The 22666-nt window shown below is 50.6% G+C and overlaps 2 protein-coding genes across 3 annotated transcripts; both read left to right on the plus strand.

The window, feature by feature from the left end:
* LOC135917960 (alpha-(1,3)-fucosyltransferase C-like) lies at window positions 1–6355 on the plus strand. Its single transcript, XM_070525861.1, has 3 exons — window positions 1–25; window positions 580–934; window positions 3237–6355. Exons 2-3 carry the CDS (start codon window positions 585–587, stop codon window positions 4003–4005), a joined length of 1119 nt encoding a protein of 372 aa, XP_070381962.1. The 5' UTR covers window positions 1–25; window positions 580–584; the 3' UTR covers window positions 4006–6355.
* A 10362-nt stretch (window positions 6356–16717) lies between these two features.
* Window positions 16718–20523, plus strand: LOC135917958 (alpha-(1,3)-fucosyltransferase C-like). 2 transcript variants are annotated; one of them, XM_065451601.2, is made up of 2 exons: window positions 16718–17242; window positions 19462–20523. In XM_065451601.2, the coding sequence occupies exons 1-2, from the start codon at window positions 16896–16898 to the stop codon at window positions 20228–20230; spliced, it is 1116 nt and encodes a 371-aa protein (XP_065307673.1). In that variant the 5' UTR covers window positions 16718–16895; the 3' UTR covers window positions 20231–20523. The 2 variants fall into 2 exon arrangements, with proteins under 2 accessions (XP_065307673.1, XP_065307674.1); XM_065451602.1 differs by having other exon boundaries at window positions 16722–16909.
* Window positions 20524–22666: the final 2143 nt, after the last annotated feature.

Consider the following 22666-nt stretch of genomic DNA (forward strand, 5'->3'; position numbering starts at 1 on the left):
TTGGCAACGAGAAGCGAATTACAAGGTATCGATCGAGGTTCACAAGTCCTAGCCTTCATTATGCAAAATAGAAGTCAGGCGTGCAGACAGGACACAAGAGTAGAGAAGTGGACAACATGAACGCCGCTTCTCTACTTTTGTGTCCTGTCTGCACGCCTGACTTCTATTTTGCATAATGAATCCTTACCAACTAGCTCAGCTTTCTGTCGTTCTAAGTCCTAGCCTGGCCGGTGTGCTAAGCCGGCTTACTTGTATTCGACACAAAAGGAAGCTTTATTGCCTTGTTAGGGGGCAAAGCTGGTTGCCCCCGTAAGTATGTTTCATTTGATTCGAATTTTCGTTGTGTTTCAACAAATTCTAAGGGACTTCTTTGTGCCAACTGTCTCCTGCAAGACTGCTGACTTGACCGTCGCCGACCAATCACTCGAACCGCACAAACTTGGGTGACAGCTAACGTTTCTTTAGTATTTGGGGACTTCGTTTTAAGCGCTTAACTTCAAATGTGGAACCTGCAACTGCGTATTGGTCATAACACGATATAAGAGCGCAGTATATGTTTGTTTGTTTCTTCCCCAGCAGATACCATGCAGCACTATACAAGTTTCCTTCGGTGCTTCTTCATCGAACTTTGCCTTCTCTGCACCACGCTTCTACTGCTTTTGCTGCATGACTACTATAGTCACCAGAACAAATATCACTCACAAACACTGAAGGCGACGGGCAGTACGACCAGCAATAGCACCGGGATCAAGGTACTGTTCTGGACCACAGCGCACGGTCTCTGGTACAGGCCGTTGAACAAGGCCGCACGAGGACTGGTACGCCTCGACGGCTGCAGCGTGCCATGCTTCGTGACTCGGGACCGGTCCCTCATACGATCCGCGGACGCGATCGTGTTCCACGACAGGGACGCGGACGCCAGTGACCTGCCCAGGTAAGGCTGTGCGCTTCACCTAGAGAATTAAGGAAGTGACCTACTAACTAATTCTATCAACTCACTGACTGCGATCAGCAATTCGTAACTCGCAGTAAATACGCAGTACCTATACACCCATTTCGGGGAGCAGTTTGCTCGTTAGGAACAAGACAGCACTTTGGGGGCGGCGCGCCGTACGTTGCCTCAGCGAAAGCACACGAATACGAGATCGCTAGACCGCTTGTGCCCTGCTACTGTGCGATCGGCTGTCGGAAATGCAAGTGGGTGTCCGCTAACGTCCTGTGCTCCATTCGTGCTGCAAGAATCTGGGGTGGCAGAGGGTAGATAGACGTGCGTAGTAGTTGGCTGCAGAAGTATAGTGAGTGGCGTATTAAGGAATTGTGTCAATATGCACGACCAGGTTCACGGACCGCTGCCACATATGGACCACGATGCACGGTTTTCCACGGGGATAAAAATACATTTCACTCATCGGCCATCGTTGTATCGCTATAACCTACAAACAAAAGGACTTCAACTCCGCAAAGTCGGGAAGAGTGAGTACAGCTACAGTGACAAAGGGAATAGCGTCGCTTCCTAGCACAGTAAGTTTCTTGCACGTTATCTACACACATCTTCCCGAGCTCACTCGAAAACTTACGCTCAGTCTATCGCCAAGGTATCAAGAATAAGCTAGTGGGCGCGAACTTGAATCAATGCGCCGAAGCAGGTGTGACAGTGAAAACACCGACAGCACACGAACGTTTTGAAGCTGAGTGTTTGAATCTGAACGCTTCGTGATGGTCCACAGAGTAAACGAGTGACTAGTGATAATACGTCTTGGCTACAAGCTATTGTAAAGTGCACATCCACATTCCAAGTATTGTGCGCAGCAAAGAACAAATCTGTTGCAACTGAGCACACCAGACAGTGATTAGGCAGAAAATGCACAATCAGCTAGTGACTGCCCCGACGAAGTTTACTGACTCAGAAACATGACAAGCGTTTTCTCAAATGTGTTTGCCAAATAAAGAATGAAGAGCAGCACATGTGTACCCTGATTTAATTTATAATCGAAAAGATTGGACAGCTTGGAATATATTTCTAACAACGCTTTTAAAAAGTACAAGTATTGTATACGTTGCATGCGCCGTTTGGACATGGCATAATGAGCTCCGAAAGCGCTTACATGCCCTCTGACACTGTGGCCAAACCTTCTTATCGTCCACCCAAGTCAGCGTTTACAATATCCGCCGGAACAGAGGTTTGATGAGCCGCACCGGGGTGTCCTGCACATCAAGTGGGAACACGGAGGCAGCTAAGGCAAGCAATGGCCGCGTCAGCACGTGATCAAACATGGCGGCGCCCATGGCACCACCGTGACAAGGGCCTATAAACCTATGATATCCGGTTTTACACGATAACCTATCAACTCTGGTAAGCAACCTCTACCCCACATCCACCCACAAAATATCGCCGACGTGCTGCCTGTAGTGCGACAATGCGTGTAGAGCCGTGTCGTGTCCCGTTTTGTAGGTCACGTGTTCTGATACGAGTGCGTGAGAGGGGGAGAGCGAGCCGAGACTGGTGCTGTATGGCAATTGCCTTGACACGCGCAGTCTCCCCGCAATCCCACTGTTGAGGGTCACCTGATCTCGAGTTTTTCGGGCTCGTGACAGTTGAAATTGCACAACCAGCAGTAGTATGTAGCGCTTGCTGTGGCCGATCCCCGGGGCGGGGCTCCTCGTAAAGTCAGCGTTCTGAACATGAGCGCTTAGTTGCGGCAGCCGGTTCAGATGTTGCCTTTGGGCGCACGACAACATACGTGTTTAGTTAGTGAATGTTTGCTACAGTTCAAACTACATATAAAACTATGAGCCTTCCCTCTACCTTCTCGGCTTTATTGTTTTCAACGAACAGCATCATACTGGAACATCCTTTACCATCGTGTTGCTGATGCACCCTGCGTTCATTGTTAATGTTTCTTCAGTGTTGTCAAATGAAGTATGTTGCTGTTTGAATGCTTCATCTACCCGGTGCATTTTTCTGACGCTATTTTCTTGAAAGTGTACCCTCATTTTTTCCCCGTATACCAATCTTATTTAATATGTAAAGTGTTCATTATTTGTACCACACCCCTAATGCAATACCCTTTATAAAGGAGCGTTTAAGTAGATGAACTTATCTAATTTAACCTGTTGTAACATTTACAAGTGCTATTCGCACTAAAACAAACGAAATGCTTCCAACTTTAGGACGATTAAGGAGTAGTTGCTAGTCTCAGATTCAGCTTGGTTAACATCAAAAACCTTCTTCGCAGCTACCGCGACGAACGCCAGCGCTGGGTCTACTGGAACATGGAGCCTCCACCGCAAAGCCAGTCAGACAGAATGGCGAGACTCAGGGGCGTTTTCAACTGGACCTACACATACCGGCACGACTCGGACGTCCACCACCCCTACTTCTCTTTTGTCAACCAGTCCGTGCAAGGCGGTACGGGGTCTCCGACGCGCCGGTCAGCAACCTCCGTGAAAACTAACCGGTCCAAGCTTGCCGTCTGGGTGGCCAGCAACTGTCACACCCAGAGCCACCGAGAAGACTTCGTCGCCGAACTCAGGAAGCACGTCGCCGTCGACGTGTACGGGCGTTGCGGCGACCTCGAGTGTCCCGGCGACCCGTGTCAGGCCAGCTTCGGCGAGACGTACTACTTCTACTTGGCGTTCGAGAACTCGCTGTGTCGCGAATACGCGACGGAGAAGTTCCACGACGCCTTGCGCTTCAACTTGGTCCCCGTGGTGATCGGGAACTACGCCGGTGTGCCGGTGCCTCCGAACTCGTACGTCGACGCGTTGCAGTTTCCCTCGCCGGCACAGCTGGCTTCGCACCTGAAGGCGGTGGCAGCGAACGCCACGCTGTACGAGCGGCACTTCGCTTGGAAGCGGACGCAGGCCGTGGTGAAAAACCGCTTCGACGACCACTGCGCCCTCTGCCGGGCGTTACGCAGGGCCAGTCCGGGAGGGCGCAAGTCGTACGCGGACATCGTGCGATGGTGGCACGGAGACAATGGCTCTGTGTGCGCGCACGCATAGAGTTTCCTACAAAAATTTTTGTAGGAAACTCTATGCGCGCGCCGATCGAACGGGGCGACCTCTGGTGACGCCCGTGCCAACAAGCTGCTGGAACACTGACGCGGGTTGCGCGCGAGTCGCCGGTTCGATCCTGCTGGCCCGCGGCGACCGCATTTCGATGCGAGCGAAATGCAAATGTTATATATAAGGCGTGCGCCTGCTGTGACGTCGCACTGCCTACAGGATCGGCCCTCGTTACAACCCATAGAAAATATCTTGCGATGACACATAACGTGCACTGGGGCCAGGATCGGCCCACCAAGTCGCCGCATTTGATTACACCACCTCCGGGATCGGCGAAGCTTTTATTACATTTCCTCCGTAATCGGCATTGTTTGTTCGTCCAGGCAGACGTCCACGTAAAGTCTCGCGAAGAGTAAAGGAAGCCTACGCCTTCGAAGGGTCGGGGTTGTGGAAGCCCAACTAATTGTGCATTGAGGGAGGCACACGAAATAAATAGATCAAGTTATGGGAGTTTATTTTAGCACGGTACATCCCTTTGTACTAGAAGAAGCTCCTTGTAGCCATCTCCTTTGTAACAGTTCGTAATTCGTGCTATCTAACGTTCGCGGCCTAAATGAGGAGAGAGGGTGGTAACGACCATGCCCCCCTCCTCTCCTGTTCACAGCACTTGCTATTACAGCAATTTTTTCTCTTTTTTTAGCGCGCTCTCGAGGCTGGCGTATATGTTTTTCTAGAATTCCAAGATCGAGGACCTCTATTTAGAGCAAAAAAGAAAGCAAAACATTATTTCATCATCATCAGCCTACATTTATGTGCTATACAAGACAAAGACGGCTCCCAGCGATTTCCAATTCCTCGCGTTATTTTTTTCTTCTTTAACCTAGGCAGGACATTAGGCAGTATAATAGCAAAACCTTGGTGGCGCAACCCACTGCCCCGCTCCAAAGGGGACGCTCATAACATCCGTCCATCCAACCATATACGAGCTCCGTTGAAAGCAGTGGGAAAAACTTTAAAGGTACGCCAAAGGCAAACGCTGAGTCGACATGGACTGTCTAAATACCATTCCAGAAACCTCGCAATGCTTGTTTCGTGCCAAGAAAAATACTTACTTTACGAGAAAATCGCATCCGAAGGGTCCGAATACCTTTTCTGAAATTCAAATTTCCCGCCACCCGACCGGGGAAGCAGTGACGTTGCGTACGCCATCACCACCCTTTGCTGCCGTCGGTGAGTAAAACGGCGCACGACAGACGGCGGTACCGAGTCAAGACTGAGCAGTGGATTCGCTGCTGCAGCTGCTTTTTTCGTCAAGTGGCGTAGACCGATCGGGCAACCCGCGACATTACACGGAAGTCGAGTTCTCTGCTACTCGCAGTTTGTGCGAGTTTCGCAAGCAAGCAAAACCAGCGCAGCACTGCGCGATCAGTAAAAGTACTGAAACGCGAAAGCGTGGGCGGGGCAGAGTCGAGCGAAAATGAAACCTTTCGACCGCCCGCGTCGTTCTTAACGGTAATTTCAATGAGTTCTTTTTTTCTGCAAATGATATATAACTGGGCAAGTAGCATTTTATTGGACCGTATAATACAAGGATGTTTCTTGCAACGAGTAGTTGAGTACTAGGGATAGAATTTAGCTAAGGAGTGCTTTCGTCATCCGGCAAATGCTTGAATGTGCCGGGTGAGTCTCTTACCATGTCCTGCATTTACCTCAATTTATTTATTATTAAGGCTCTGTTCACGATAATATTAACGCCTTAGAGATTCTCGAGCAGTAATTTATAGCTTTAGCTTGATGATTGCAGCCCGTCTCTCTCTCTCTATCTCTCCAATAAGCAAGTGGGAACCTTTCAATTAGCGGTAAGCATTCTAGGTAACCATGCAGCAGTGGCTTTGGTCAGGTGGCGATATTATTTAGGGACCATTTTTTACAGCGGTTCCCCGAAAAATTTCGCGTCCGTCTACAGAGAACCCAACCCAGGTGGGTAGATACCGACTGCAGGGCCAGGAGCAGTGGCTCATGCCCCCGTAAGGCAGAGGCGTGAAAAGCCGTCAAACCACGTGATCGACCACGAGGTGCGCGCACATACGCGTTGGTCAACGTACGTTGCTGCCAGTTTCTCGCTGGTGGTCGTTGTCGGATACTTTAGCGCAGAGATCCCAAAAACGGAAGCGGAGTAGTGGTTCACCCAATACGTCGAAGTAGTTGGGCCTCTGTTACTTAAACAATTAGAATCAACCAACTACCGTACACGGGTCATGCATCGACTTAACTTTGGCCAAAAAAGTTTCTCGAATAACAACGTAAGACGTCAGTGTTCATCATAGCAACCACAAAGAAGTTATAACAGTCATTTCAACGTAATAAATAAAGTAAAGGTTTTGTAAACAGCATTCAAACATGTGTTTGTGTCGTGTATCACTTTGAAGAGCAATGCGCGTAATGGACGTATGTACATCATGGGATTGTTGAGATAAGTTGCCCTACATTTCCCGCAACATATCTACAGCTTCGCTGACCCACCACTTTCACAGAAATGGATTGACGGTGATTTTTTATAGTAAGAATAAAGAAAAATTGGCTGAGGCTTAGCTTGGTTAAGCCTAGTCAGATGCGAAGCATATTGGTGGCTAAACTTAGTAAGTAACTTGTCGCCGAGCCGCATACTGAGCACGTTGCTTGGCCAGACGTTCTTCCCGCTCTTCATCAGTCTCTGTAGCACGCCGCAACCTTCGCTTCTCATTCCAACGAGCAGCTCTGTCTCCAGGAGGCATCTCACTTCGTGAGTGTCTAGCAGAGGCAAGCGCAGCTGCTTATATACCGCCGCGACGCCGCGAGCGACGGCGCGAGTTGGAGCCCCGTTTCTCCTCTGTCGTGACGTCACGGTGTCGCGTGGTATTGAAGGCGACACCGCCGCGCCTGAGGAGCTGGGTTGAGCTCTAGTAATATGCTTCGCATAAAAAATAATCACGCCCGCCAAGGTGTCGTGCAACTAGAATGTGAAAACAACTTCAAGCAGTCCTACTGCGAGTGTCGGTTCACACCGTATCTTCGACACGGTGCGACCTTCTAACTCATTTTCTGCGTTTGCTTCGTACAATGAACGAATGAATATAAAGCTGGTCATCACATAGGTCGGTATAGGGGCAAAGAAGAGAGTTGAGATACCGTGGGGGTCAGCGGCCAGTCCAGAATATGCCACCCAGAGCTCTTCTATATTGTTACGAAGATGTTGCGGGTACATAAAAACTATATTTACAGCGTATATGCAGGCTGAGTCAGAATAGCTAAGATGGCTGACCACCAACACGCAGCAGCCAGCGTCTCCGATTTTCTTCTTCCTCTCTTTTCTCTCATCCTTCCGTAACAATATGAATGAATGAATGAATGAATGAATGAATGAATGAATGAATAAATAAATAAATGAATGAATGAATGAATGAATGAATGAATGAATGAATGAATGAATGAATGAATGAATGAATGAATGAATGAATGAATGAATGAATGAATGAATGATCAGTTTATATTCGTATGCTTACAAAACCGCTGTTGTAAAACCAACTAGGACCGTAGCAATAGTGCTAGTGCTTATGAGACCTGCTTCGCACGAAAAAGCGCAGAGAACCCCAAGGGCGCCCCGCCCGTTCACTGGCGGTCGGATCCAAACCTCGATGTCGGCCGCCAAGCTCCGTTATGGGCTGCACTCCCATTATTATTATTATTATTATTATTATTATTATTATTATTATTATTATTATTATTATTATTATTATTATTATTATTATCGTCGTCGTCACCTATTTATGAGGAACGCCTCTCCGATTGATTTCCGATTATGCTACCGGCTTACACCATCCTATGCCTGCAAGTTATAATTTCTTCGCGCCAGATAATTCTCTGTAGTACTCGATTGCGCTGTCCTTCTCTTGGCACCCCGTTCTCTAACTGACAGACCACCGTTTATCTGACCTACGCGTTATGTGCCCTCTACAGCTTCATTCCTTACTTTTAATGTCAACTATATCGGATATCACCGGCTCCCCTTTGCTCTCCAATCCACTTCGCTGTATTCTTCTCGCTCAGCATTACGCTTATCATTTCGTGCAATCACTCGTTGTGTGGTCTTCATCATCATCTCAAGTTGCCGCTCATAACCGGCACTTGCGAAGTAATTGCATGCAGGTACAATGCCATGTAACAGGTCATAAGTGCTTGGGTGGGTGGGCGGGTGGGTGTCCGGTGCAATAAAAGGCGCTCGTTCAACTATTTGGGCATCTCTATCTGATGTCAGAAATGCATATTTCCATACAAGTGAGCAGATAGATGCATCGAGTGTATGTATTTATCCGACGCTTTCAATTTTGCCAATATTTCTAATATCATCCGAAGATATATATTATATATATTTTAATCTACTCAGGATTTGGCATCTCCAGCCATTGATTCACAAAGAAGCAATGCGCTACTTGGTCACCTTGGCAACTGCAAAGCGAGCGCATTGTCTATTTACGGTAGTGGGTATCTTGCCATATGATTTAGCGCCATCGCCGTTGTATATCGTCCCTAGGCGCGTCGGCATTACGTTTCTGCTACGGGAACGTATGTGATGACCCCTTTAATTTTTGAACTTGATAAAACGACCCCCCCCCCCCCGCGCTAATTCTCCTACTTGTTTCTGGTCGTAACGAAATTCATAGCATCGCTCCTTTATTGCATACCCCGACACGAAATTCTACTACTACGACCCCCCCCCCCCCCCGCGCTAATTCTCCTACTTGTTTCTGGTCGTAACGAAATTCATAGCATCGCTCCTTTATTGTATACCCCGACACTAAACGCAGGCCCGCTCCCTCACAGACCACTCAGGCCACGCAGGGAACAGAAGAGGAACCCATAGAGGACGACGAGGTCGAGTTCCCCGATACCAAACGAAGACCCACTCCCACCCTTACAGAGGCAACACGACCCAAACGCACGCGCGCAGCGATACGCGACGCGCGAATAGATGCACTCGAGGTTCGCTTCAGCAATCTCGAGGAAACTATCATCGCGTCCATCACGCGTACCATCCAGCGGAGCCTGGAGAATGTTCACCTCAGACTGTCGAGATTAGAAGCCGCAAACAGCACGATCGTACCGTCGCATAGGGAAGCGGCGCAACACATGTAACAAGATATAAGCATGGCCCGACACTCATCGAAACAAAAACACACGATATGGCAGTGGAACTGCAGAAGTTACCAAAACAAACGAGCGCACTTACAACAATACCTGAAAACGATCCCCGAACGCCCAGACGTCATCATACTGCAGGAAACGAATGGTCCCGCCAAACTCGCGGGGTACCAGTCTATAACAGGCAAGGCGGAGAAACCAAACGTCACCACACTGGTCAAGCGAGCGCACACAGTTATCGAACACGATACCAAAATCAGACACATCGAAAACGTTCTCGTAGAATTAATTCCACCACGCAAGACCCGCAATAGCATCTTCGTACTCAACGTCTACAGCAGTCCCAGATGCCGCCAGCACCGCTTCCATGTCCTCTTCAAACGGGCAATCGACATCGCCAAGGGGCAACAGCTGTTCATTGGGGGGGACTTTAACGCTGCGCACACGGCGTGGGGTTACAAGCACGATCACCCCAAAGGCACCAATCTATGGGTAACGGCGCAATACGCCGGACTCGAGCTGGTCACCGACCCCGCGGCACCAACAAGGCAGGGCAACAGCGTAAGCACTGACACGACGCCGGACCTTACTTTCACGCGCAACACACGCAAAGTCACTTGGACAAACACCATGCAAGACTTGGGGAGCGATCACTACATTATTTCCATAGAAGCAGAAGGCGGTCCGCAGGAACACAATGCCGGTCGTCAAATGAAGATCACCAACTGGAATCGGCTACGCAAACATCGTGATGAGCAACAGATGGAAGACATCACAGATATAGAACAGTGGACCGACCAACTGCGGTGGGATATCGAGCGCATGACGCAAACGATCCCGTCGACAGCTGGGCTCGAGACAATAGACTCCCGGTTGCTGCACATGTGGGAAGCCAAAACTAACCTGCAGCACCGATGGAAACAACAGAGACACAATAGGAGACTGCGTAAACGGATAGCACAGCTCAACAAAGAAATAGAAAAGCACGCGCTTAACCTGCAACATCAACAATGGGAAGAGAAATGCGCGGAGATGGATGGTCAACTCACCACGCGTCGCACGTGGCAGATACTGCGGTACCTGATCGATCCCGCCAACACCAAGACCACACACATGCAAGGCATATACAAAATCATACACGCTTACGGGGGAACGGAAGAACAATTCCTACGGGATACGGAACGCCTTTACATATCCCAAACGCCACCGCAAATATATCCAGACTACTCAGGAGAAAGCAACGCCACCCTAGACGAGGAATTCTCCGTAGCCGAAATCCAGGCGGCCCTCGTAAAGCTGAACACCAAGTCGGCCCCTGGCCCCGATCGAATACCCAATCGGGCACTACGCAATCTCGATTACGGATCGATCGAGAAACTAACAAAATACATTAATGAGTGCTGGGCGCACGGCAAGCTACCCCGACAATGGAAAGAAGCAAATATCACACTGATACCGAAACCCGGAAAGAAATTACAGCTGGAAAACCTGCGCCCCATCTCCCTCACGTCCTGCGTGGGCAAGTTAATGGAGCACGCGTTTCTCAATAGACTCACGGATTACCTCGAGGACAACGACTTATTTCCACACACCATGATTGGGTTCAGAAGACATCTCTCCACGCAAGACGCCCTTCTGCAACTAAAACACCAAATCATAGACAATCCGGGGCGTTCGACGAAAGCCATCCTCGGGCTGGACCTGAAGAGGGCCTTCGATAACGTTCGCCACGATACCATATTGCGACAAATAGACAATCTAAATCTCGGCCTGCGCACGTACAACTACGTCCGAGACTTCCTCACGGGAAGAACCGCTCGCATGCGAGTGGGGCAACTACAGTCAGAGCAAATCAACATCGGCAGCTCGGGCACCCCGCAAGGCTCGGTGATCTCGCCAATGCTCTTCAACCTCGTCCTGCTGGGGTTGCCCGACCAACTGTTTCAAATCGAAGGACTGCATCACACGCTATACGCGGATGATATTACGATCTGGACGACAACGGGCAGCGACGGAGCGATCGAGCAACGTTTACAACAGGCCATCCAATGCGTAGAAAACTACCTCGTGGGCACGGGACTCGCCTGCTCGGCCGAAAAATCCGAACTGCTGCTGTATAGACCAGTCAGAAAGGGGCGCCCACCTAAATGCTACACCCCCCAGGAAAAGCAAAAGATCCAATTAACGGCATCAAATGGCCTACCCATCCCGATAGTAGAGAAAATCCGGGTACTAGGAATGATGATAGAGCATAAGGGTGGCAATGGCGAAGCACTTCGCAAGATAACGGCAAAGGCCACCAGCACGATGCAGCTCATTCGACGCATCACCAACAAACACGCGGGCATGCGCGAAGGCAGCGTCATCCGACTCATCCAAGCCTTCGTCATTTCCCAGATAAGGTACACGGCAGCGTTTCACAACTGGACGGTTGCGGAAAAAAACAAGCTCAACGCGCTCATACGCAAGGCGTACAAATGTGCGTTGGGACTTGCGCCTGGAGTCAGCACCACCAAGCTCTTAGAACTAGGCCTACACAATACGCTCGAAGAACTCGTGGAGGCGCAACAAGTGTCCCAACTTGAACGCCTATCCAAGACCCGCCCGGGCAGACACGTGCTTGAAAATCTCGGCATCACATACCACTCGCAACATGGCGTCAAAGTAGACATTCCAAGATCCATACGCGAGCAACTATACGTACCCCCATTGCCTCGCAACATGCACCCCCAACACCACACGGGGAGGCGTAAAGCCAGGGCACAACAAATGAACAAAAGTTACTCTAACGACAAGGATGCGGTCTTCACCGACGCAGCCCGCTATCGAGACAGGAAGAGTTTCGTGGCAGCAGTTACTAGCCACCGAGGCAACCACCTCACGAGCGTCACCGTGAACACGGCACATGCCGAAGCGGCAGAGGAAGCGGCCATAGCACTGGCCCTCACACAAACCAAAGCTACATATGTGATCTGTGACTCGCAAACAGCAATTCGCAATTTTGCAAATGGGCGCATCTCGCAAGAGGCATATCAGATACTCCAGCGACATCCCATACACCAGGGAGAGGCCGACATTGATACCCGAAGGCATTTGCTGTGGATCCCGGCACACACTGGAATGAGCACCCCCAACGAAGCGGCTCACGGCGTTGCTCGAGGCCTGACTCACCGAGCAGCATCGGAGGAAGAGCCCCCGCGGGGTACTGCAAACGTCTGGGCATGGGAGGATCGTATGACCACTTTTCACGACATCACGGCACACTACCAATTACAAAGACGCATATACCCATTCCCTCACGCTATGTTAGACAGGACGCAAGCAGTACACTTCAGACAATTACAAACAGACTCTTACAGAAACCCCAGACTCATGCACGCCATGTATCCAGACATGTACACTACAAACAGATGCACATCGTGTGGCGAGGTTGCCACACTAAATCACATGCTATGGGAGTGTCGGGACCTAACAAACAAGTCGGGCAGTGCCGACCCCTCCGTCTCTTCCACCGCCAGCCTCCAGTCACGCTGGATGACCGCACTGCTCAGCTCTGACCTGACAGAACAACTCTGGGCCGTCCAGCGAGCCGAGGAAGCCGCTTCGAGACAAGGTCTCGGAACCGCGTCCGCGGCGGGTGCCCAGACCCACTAAAAGACGCCGGACTCAAATCTTGCTGATTTGAAATTAAAGTTTACGCTACCGCTCCTTTATTGCATTTCTTAACATTCATTTTAAAAAAAGGAATCTGAGAATAAGCTCTTTTACTGTGACTATAAGATGACCTGCTATTAATATTGTTTCACTGTATTTTTATATAAAAGAAAATTTTCCAGCTTTGATTCTACTGCAGCCCGATTCGCGGTTCTACACCCCGTAGTGGGTTGCACCATGTCACCTGGGGTCAACCAACTAACCATCGCCTGCGTGGTTCATTCGGGGGAGCTCTTCTGGCCGGACACATCGCGGTAGACAGACGTGCTGCACCGCCAACTCACCACGATGGGTAAGTAGGCGGAGTCATGGTTTCAGGACAGTCAGAAACACGACGACCTTTAAGGTTTGGCTGGGATTGGCGCTGGTAACTTTTGGTTTGTGTTCCGACTGGTGTTAGTAACCTTACCGACCTCGCCAGACATCGCTGCAGGAGAGGCGACGAAGACATTGCTACGCTTATACAGGACGACTAACCTGTGCAGACACCTTAAGCGCAGACTGGTCTATAATTATTTTGCGTCCCGACCTTGTTATTCGCGTCTAGGTAGGCTGTCAACTGTGTTCACGGTGTGAACCTGATCACCCTGGCGATCCACAGGCGGCCGTTAATCTTCGCAGGGCTGTAAAACGATGCGCGATAAGTTAGGACGCTTCGCCACCCGTCTTTATTTTATTTATTTACTTTTTTTCCCTTGGAGCACGTTACTGCCTAATGTGTTCCCACAGATGTAGAACGCCTCCGCAGAGTAAGAAGAGCGCTGTAAATCAGAGTCCCTGTGATAATGCTGCATGTTCTGTCAACGCAAGGAAGAGCAGCACCTCAACGTCGGTATGCACGCCTGGCTCGAAAGTAATTTCCTCAACGCCGTGGAAATGATCCTATCGTGACAGTTGATTGTATACATTAGGGCCACAGTGTACCAATATGGCTATAATTAAGACCAATGAAAAAGCTAAAGATGGCGACTCTCTCCGCCCGAACCGGCGAGCGAGAGCAGGTGAGGAGGTCCAGCTCTTATCCGCGCTTCCCCGTTGGTGGAGCGAAGTCACGTGGTTGCGCTCATGCCGTTTCCGCGGAAAAAAGTGTGAGAGTGCCCGTGACTTTTTTTGTGTGTGTGTTTTGTATATACTTGCGCCGGCGCCATGACAGTTGCTCTTGATCGCGTTGACCGTGGATATTGTGATCGCCGGGATCAAAAAGAGCGAACAGCAAGGCCTGGCGGTGAGAGGCGAGACCACGAGAGGAGGAATGTCCCTACCTTTAGTTTATCCAGGGGCCTTAGCTATAGTGGCTGTATTGTACTTGATCTAGAGAGCTAAACCGATCGTAAGGCCGAAAGCTCGCAGCACTGACGACGTCAGGTAGGGAAGGCTGTGAAGTCGCTTGGGCCAGCGCCCAAGTTCTTGAGAAAAATATCTTCCTCAAACATCTATGTTTGTCTCCCCTTACGAGCCACCCCGGCTGCTATTTGCGAAACGGTATCCACGAACGCGAGCAATGCAAACTGCTACTTCGAACAATCGTTAGCAGTAATTACCATTGTACCGACAACTGTTGGCACTCCCATGTGCCGCGATGACAGATAAGCGGTTATCTTTTACAACAGCTTGCTTATCAGTCCTTAGCGTGAGCCCTGCAACGGGCATTAGTTTGCACGTGGCGGAGCGGTATTTGCATAAGCGCACGAATTCCCGCGGTTTTCGTTATTCCGAGTTCTTTAGAACAGTATACCATTTTTATGCCTTACAGCTGCAGCCAGTACACGTTGACCGACTGCGTGACCGATCAAACGCGAAGAAAAATGCTGCGCCATGGAAAAAAAGCACAAGCAACGCATGCAATGCGTTGCTTGAGCTTGAGCTACCGTTGCTTGAGCACTGCAGACGTTGTGCCACGTGTTGCAAATGGGTCGCAAGCCCCAAGGGTAGCGTTGGCCTGGCGGCCTGGGGCCTGGAAGCATCCAGGCCAGTAACCAGTAACCAGGCCGAGTAGGCCTGGAAGCATCCGAAGGTCCTGGCAAAGCATGAGTCGACTGCTAACAGAACAACTTGTTTATTCTAGCATTGCAAAAGAGCGGCCGTTCAGGTCGACCGAAGTGGACAGACGGGAGAGCACGCTACTCGACGGTAGAATTCGGAGCCTCTCTCTTGGCGTCCGGGGGCAGCTGCTTTTATACTCTCGGAGTCGAGGGCAAGAAGGAACGCCTCGTCAGAGGCGCACGTGATGCGGGGCACGGACACGCTGAGAGACACGTTGAGACGAGTAGGTGACGCATCCGCCGGGCCGGCGCCGGTCAGACCTCCTCGCTTCACAGTTGGGGGAGCTCCTCTCCCCGGCCGCCGCGCTTTGACAAGCGTGGGCACCAACATGCATACACACACACACGCACACACGAAGACACGTGGCATTGAAACATGCCTGGACGCGCGTGGCAGGAGGCGTTACGGCAGCGCTGAACGGGCCAAAATGTCCGCCGCTTTGAATGAAGCCCGGCGTCCGTTGCATCCGCGCCGGCTATACCGCGCGTCGTAGGCGAAACGTAACACGCGGAACTTTTTTTCAAACTGCAAAGCTACCTTTACTGCGTGCTACGGCGGCAGCATAATGGTGGTGCGAAAGATACGTACGCAGTGAAGCTGTATGCGTAATTATCTTTTTGAACTCGCGACGCATTTACAGAGAACATTTACAGCTAGAATGAGTGGTAATTGTTCTGTCGTCGAACGTTACGGCGGTTTCCAGTTTCTAAAGAGCGCTGAAGCGAACTTTACCACGTGTGCAATAAAACTGTTGTGTACTTTAGGAACTCTATAAACAATGCGACTTAGCGTACAAGATTCGTGCGGTTTGTTACTTGAAACAGACAATAGGAGCGGATACTTAACGCTATTTTAGGGAGGAACAGACTGCACGCACCGACGTCTTTCAGGTTTGGCCTGTCAACTTTTCGCGCCAAGTGATCTATCAAAGTCTTGTGACATCACTGTCGCCGCGTTCGCAGAAATCATAAACTAGGCAAGCAGTTCATAACAGCACAAGAGCCGCCGTACTAATTACAACACCGCAGCAGTCAACTCTAGAGTAGCAGACGAACAGGTTATAAAAGCGACATCAACGGCCAACGGTTGAACGAGAGTGGGCGCAAGCGGCTCCCATAGAAATTGGATATCTGTGCAGCATAGAGTTTCCTACAAAATTACTAGAGGGAACTCTGGCGCTGCAGTCGTTGTCCTACCATGGGAATGATGGGAAGTACATGGATTTGTCTGATCTTCGTGTTTGTGGATTCAAACGTTCTTGTGGCTTTGTATATTACGCTATATAAACCTTATTGTCGTATATTTCGGCGCAATTTATATTCTTCGAAGTGCAGAAGACGCAGGGAACGCGTACAATTGCTGTTAATTGCAACGGTTGAGCTTGTCCAGGTGGCCAAATCAAAACGCGCCAAGCGTCTCAAGGCACTGGCATGCCCGCGATAAATTCATAAGGGCGTTTCATTCGCTTCTCGATTCATGCGTCCGTGGCTCAATGGTTTCAATATCAGGCTTCTGTGCTAGAGTCCCTGTGTTCGAATCCTGCGGTCGGGCAATATTAATGATGTTTATTTAATTGTTTAATACGCAATACACTGTTGAAAATGACGAGTTTACAAAGTCACCATGCCGTTTGAAGCCAAAAGAACGAAGTTTACGCAAATCCATGTACTGTATCCCATAATTCCCATGCTGAGAGAACCGCTTCCATTGCAGCTCTCGTAGACACTAGCGCCAGAGTTCCCTCTAGTAATTTTTGTAGGAAACTCTATGCTGTGCAGGTCTGGAGTTCCAGTAGGCCGTGGGTTGAACCATAAAGGCGTGTATCTCGCGCTCTCCCGAACAAACGAGAACCACGAGAGCAGCGCGCAAGGCACCCCACGTACGCAACACCCCCCACCCCCTTCCCGCTAACGACAATTATCCGGTCTTTAATTGTTTACTTCAAGGCCTTCATGGTTCCTGGCAGGTTGGTACGCTTACATTACGCTGGCGTCTGCCTCATCTGCGTTTCGCTCGCCGTCTTCTTTGTTTTCTACGGCGGTGACCAAATGTTAGCCGTCAAACGCCACGCGCGGTTAGCGAAAGCCAACCAGAGGCAGCAGCAAAGCAACGCGGTCACTATCTTGTTCTGGACCAAGGTGTTCGGCGACTATCTCGAGGTGCTGTCCGATGCCGATAGCGGGCTCGTGTCCTACAACTGCAGCGTCCCTTGCTACCTGACCAGGGACAGGAGTCTGATAAGATCGGCGGACGCCGTCGTGATACACGAGAGGGACGCCAATGCAAGTGACCTTCCCAGGTAATAGAGTGCAATTCCGAGGCGAGATATTATTAAACGCTAAAGGTGCGTTCACACAGGTGGTGAGACTCGCGGTCGCCAACAAGATCGTCGACAATCAACGTCGTGCAATAGAACAAAAGAAAGGAAGGCGTCGTCAGGCCCATCAGTCCGAGGCCGATTTTCATCACTGGAATAAAAAATAGCATCGATCGCTTCTCCCAAGCTGACCAGGACGAAGGATTCGAGAGGAGAAGAGATATGGGCGGAAGCCGCCTATATCGCATTATTGCGCTGGCATATAGCTGGCTGTTTCGTAGTTTGCAGGTATATTCTCTGGTGTTTCGTTAATTTATTTCGTGCTTCGTGCGAAGACGAGAGAAGAGAGAGAGAAAAACGTTTAATGATACAAAATGCAGAGAGGTCGGCCTGAGGTACGTTCCTCTAGCCTCTAGAAGCAAGAGGAGCATGATGGGTGACGATGACGACAGAAGGAGGATGCAAAATCTGCAACAAGCAATTATGCCTAATCAAAGCTTAAAGAGCCGTACATTTTAGTTAGTCAATAAGGCCTAGATGGCCTGAAAGCTAGAGTTAACGCCTTTCCAACGCCCTGAAATAACGTCCTCCGACAAGGATTGACTTTCGAAGCGCGCAAGATGGTGACTCAACTTCTGTCGCTCTTCCACGTACTGAGGGCCGTCACGCAGTACGTGTCCTGTAGTCTCAGGCACATGGCACAGCTCACAGCCTGGGGACTCGATAGGTGCGTCGTATTAGGTGCACGAACCCATCTGTAAACGCCGCCACAACCAGTCTAAATCTGTCCAGAATACCGTCACAGCTGCGCTGAATTTTTGGTGGCAGTCTAAACTTCATGTTAAGGTCCAATCTCTGGAGTCCTGCGTGGCCAGTTTCCAGATGGTACCAGTGCTTTTCTGTCGCTTTTCGCGGATGATACTTAACAGATTGCAGTTGCCCCCCACCCCACCTTGCATAGAAACAGACAGGCCCGTATTTTGGACATTAACCATGGGGGGCATATTTGGAAGGTCAGCAGGGGAAAAACTACGACGGTATAGTTGATTCTTGGCATGGAATTACCAGTATGCAATGCAAACTTACTATGCATATCGATGTTAGGTGCACTAAAATAGCTATTGATTAAGCGTGAGTGTGTGTTTTGCAGTGTTGGTGCGAGCCGAATCGGGCTTTCACTGTGAGTACGTAACATTTTCGCTATGATTCCAGCCCACTGCAAGTCTTGTTGGTCTGCCAAATTGTATGTAGGTATCGTGTGAATTCAGCGCCACCCGATATGAACACAACATAGTGCAGTCGAGGCCGGTATGGGTATATAGTGTCACGTATGGGCTATATTTTCGTGATTGCTATCGACGCGGTGTTGTTAGTGAGCGTTCCATCGGTCTATCTGTAGTGCGAGTGCTTGAGGTGCTAAAGAAGGACAGATAAAAACGAAATACTGGCGGGATTCCCGACTTTTCTTTTTTTTTCGGAATCTCGTCACCGCGCCTGTGCCCGCGTATACTGTGTAATGCATACGTTAGTTCTGTGCAGTATGCTTCGCTTTTTCTGCATAAACACGTACCAAATACTCTTGCACTAACGATGAATACGGAACGCACCCGTCTCGGCGAGTTTGAGTGCGTGCACAGCGCATCCCGTGAGAGTATAGGCGGGCGGCAGCGAACACTTCGTCGCCCGCGATGGCAGCTCCAGTGTGAACGCGCCCACTTTTTCGACGAGGCGGGTTGCGCCTACCCCCGCGACAGAAAGCTGCCAGTGTGAACGTGGATTTGCGATATAGCGCTCCATCCGTTTCGGTAGTAGCAAGCGGCCGGCAGCACGTATTTCGCACTCCGCACCCCCGCCTCTCCTCCATTATTCGCGGAGTACTATTGTGTGTAATGGTGTTGTTATAAACGTTTTCTCTGGCTATGTACGTTTATATTTTCCTTGCGCTGTCACCTTTGCTATGCGAGGCTGGGCGACTAAGCGGACTCATCTTCTGCGACAGCCAGTTAAGAAGTGTACGAAATGGTTATTTTGACTAAAGGAAGCGCTGATTCAAAATACTGTTTATCTGCTTTTCCTCAAAGTGTACGCCAAGATATTCTGTTGTTCCCTCAAAAACTTGAGTGACATAGTTTTTTTTTCACACCTACAGAGGTGTCACGACAGTAAGCTCAACATCCTCCTCAACCGCTCCTTTTCTACAGATACCGCGCAGAGCATCAGCGTTGGGTGTACTGGAATAAGGAGGCGCCCCCCAACAGCCATACCGAGAAAATGGAGAGCCTCAGGGGCGTCTTCAACTGGACATACACCTACCGCCGCGACTCGGACGTGCCGCATCCGTACTTCTTCGTGCGTTCCGTCGTCCGCCCTAGGACGGTGCCACCAGCCGAATATACGCCGGCATTGAACCAGACCAGACTGGTCGCCTGGGCCGCCAGCCACTGCCGGACCGCAAGCCGCCGGGAGAAGTTCGTCGACGCGCTCCGCAAGCACATGGCGGTAGACGCGTTCGGCTCTTGCGGAAACCTCGCATGCCCGCCGAACGAGGACTGCTTTGCTCGTATCGGCGAGAGGTACTACTTCTACCTGGCCCTGGAAAACGCCGTGTGCCGCGACTACGTCACGGAGAAGCTCTACAACGCGCTCCAACACGACATGGTTCCGGTGGTGATGGGAAGGTACGCCGCCAGCCTGGCGCCTCCCGGATGTTGCATCGACGCGCTTCGGTTCGCGTCTCCCGAGCGCCTCGCCGCGTACCTGAAGGCGGTGGCCGCCAATGCCACGCAGTACCAGTCTTACTTCGCTTGGAGGAAGACGCACGAGGTCCGATATCACCGTTTCGCGGATCACTGCGTCCTCTGCGAGGCGCTCTCCAGAGCTCGTCCAGACGAACGCAAGACGTACGAGGACATCATCGAGTGGTGGCACGGCAACGGATCCGCCTGCGTGCAGTGGAAGCCGGCCAGCTGAGTCTTGTTTTCGATGGACTGTCGAGCATGTCCCTTCGACCAGTATTGCCTTTCCTACTCAGAACCGCTGAGCCAAGCCATCAGTGAGGACAGGGTGGCGGCCTACCCGCCGAGCGGATTGCCTACCCGCAGTGGTTCTCACATTTTGTTGCCGAACAGGTATCAGGTTCAATTCCCGCCCACATTCCTACAAAGGGGGCGGTGAGGAGAAGTTGTGTGACTAGCCATAATACGTGAGGGGTCCTTATGATGCAAGGTTGTGTGGTATAATACATTGGAGAATGCTTATCTTCATGCGCTTTAGTTCCTTTATGGATAGATAATTGAATGCAATAATGCACATTTGAATACATACAGACCATATGTATGGTATATATGTACAGTTCCGGCCGAAATGTCCATCGCTTCGGCAGCACTAGCATGCAGCAGCGCACCGTCTTCTTGGCTGTCACTGATGGCGACGAGCAGAGGGCGATGGATAGAGAAGTGCGATGCATACGGGTGAGGTCTAAAGTGTCTGACTCCGCTGGGCAAAGATGCGGTCGCGCGCACTCCCGATCGGTGCCGTAGTTACCATGGCGACATATGACCGATCGGTGTCAAACGCCTCCCTCGTGTACTCCGGAAACGACGCGGTCTGGCGCTTCGAGATGTCGATGTCTCGTTACCGAGCGTTGTGGCAGGAAGGTATGAGCAGTCTTGATGTAAGCATTGTAATGAATCGCTGCACCATCTCCTTGGTGGGCCCGCGACTGACGTACAGGGTGGCGATGTTTTGTCCGTTGTACGCTACGTGATCCAGGAGGAGGAGGAGGAAAAACTTTATTCCGGTCCTGTACAAGGTGTTGCCACCTGCCTGGCTAGTTCCATGTTGGGACCGGGAGGTCAAGCCTCCTAGCCCTATCACGGGCGTACTGGACAGCCAGGACTTGAGGGATATGATCAGGAGATCTGATCATTCCTAAAAACCGATTCCCTGAAATGCCAGGACCGAGCGACCCACACTCCCAGAGCAGATGTTCAAGCGTGCATATCTCCTTTTTGCATGCTTTGCATATAATATTCATGTCTGCAATGTCATACGATTTCTTTATTTGTGCAGGTGAATAATAAGACTCTGTCTGTAATTGCCTAAGTGTAACTGCTTGTGCTCTGTTTAGCTATAGTGAGGGGGTGGAAACTCCCTCCTTCCCATGTAGTAATGTTTTGTAATTTCATTGTATGTAATGAGCGTATCTCTATGTAAGTTCTCCAATCCAGCAGAATCAAAACCATATGTAAAAGCGGCCCGGTCTGTAAGGTCGCGGGCGACGCTGTTGGCCGATTCATCCATGCAGACATATCCGACGATGTTGTGCACGATAGCGTATCGTCAATAGTGTCGCGCGATGCCTTCGGGCGACACTTATTGACAGCACGAGATCTCAGCACGAGATCGCGGGATGGAATCCCGGCCACGGCGGCCGCATTTCGATGGAGGCGAAACGCTAAAACACCTCTGTACTTAGATTTAGGTGCACGTTAAAGAACCCCTGGTGGTCAAAATTTCCGGAGTCTTCCACTACGGCGTGCCTCATAATCAGAAAGTGGTTTTGGCACGTAAAACCCCATAATTTAGTAGCTAAGATGGCTGACCACCAACGCTGCAGCCAGCGTCTCCGATCTTCTTCCTCTCTCTTCTCTCCTCCTTCCGTAACAATATTTTTACGTAGGAAGACACCGACGAAAAGCTGTTTACAAGTATATTTACAAGGCAATACGCCGCAGTTGGCCAAGAGGCAACAGCCCGCGCTAGCTTCCAATCGTCGTCTTCGGCTTCTTCCTGCTCGGCTCTTCGTCATTGGAAATACTATCCCGTAGCACTACCCCCGGCGGCAAAAGCGCCGTCCCGGAGCGACTAAAGGCCGGACTCTGAAGCGTGTAGTAGCTCTTGAGCCTACTGACCTGCACGACATCACTAGATGCCAGAGTAGATGACGAGGTTGAGCTCACAGGAGCGATTTCGTACGTCACAGGCGTTACCTGGCGCAGCCCGCGGTAGGGCCCTGTGTATCGCGAAAGGGGCTTTTCTGAAAGTACGACGTGACGAGAGGGCGAGCACAGGAGCACGAGTGCACCAGGCGAAAACTGTACGTCACGGTGGCGGGCGTTGTAGTGACGCTGCTGCGTGGTTTGCGAGTCCGTCAGTCGAGCACGGGCAAGCTGGCGTGCATGATCGGCGAGGGCGATGGCGTCGCGCACATACTCGGTTGTTGAGGTCGCAGCAGGAGGAAGTACAGTGTCAAGGGGCAAGGTCGGTTCGCGACCGTAGAGTAGATAAAATGGAGAAAATCCGGCGGTGTCGTGCCGGATCGAATTATAAGCAAATGTGACGTAAGGAAGGGCAACGTCCCAGTCGTGGTGGTCCCTCGAAACGTACATGGACAGCATGTCGATA

The sequence above is a fragment of the Dermacentor albipictus genome, chromosome 9, assembly GCF_038994185.2.
Source record: "Dermacentor albipictus isolate Rhodes 1998 colony chromosome 9, USDA_Dalb.pri_finalv2, whole genome shotgun sequence".
Classification (NCBI taxonomy): domain Eukaryota; kingdom Metazoa; phylum Arthropoda; class Arachnida; order Ixodida; family Ixodidae; genus Dermacentor; species Dermacentor albipictus.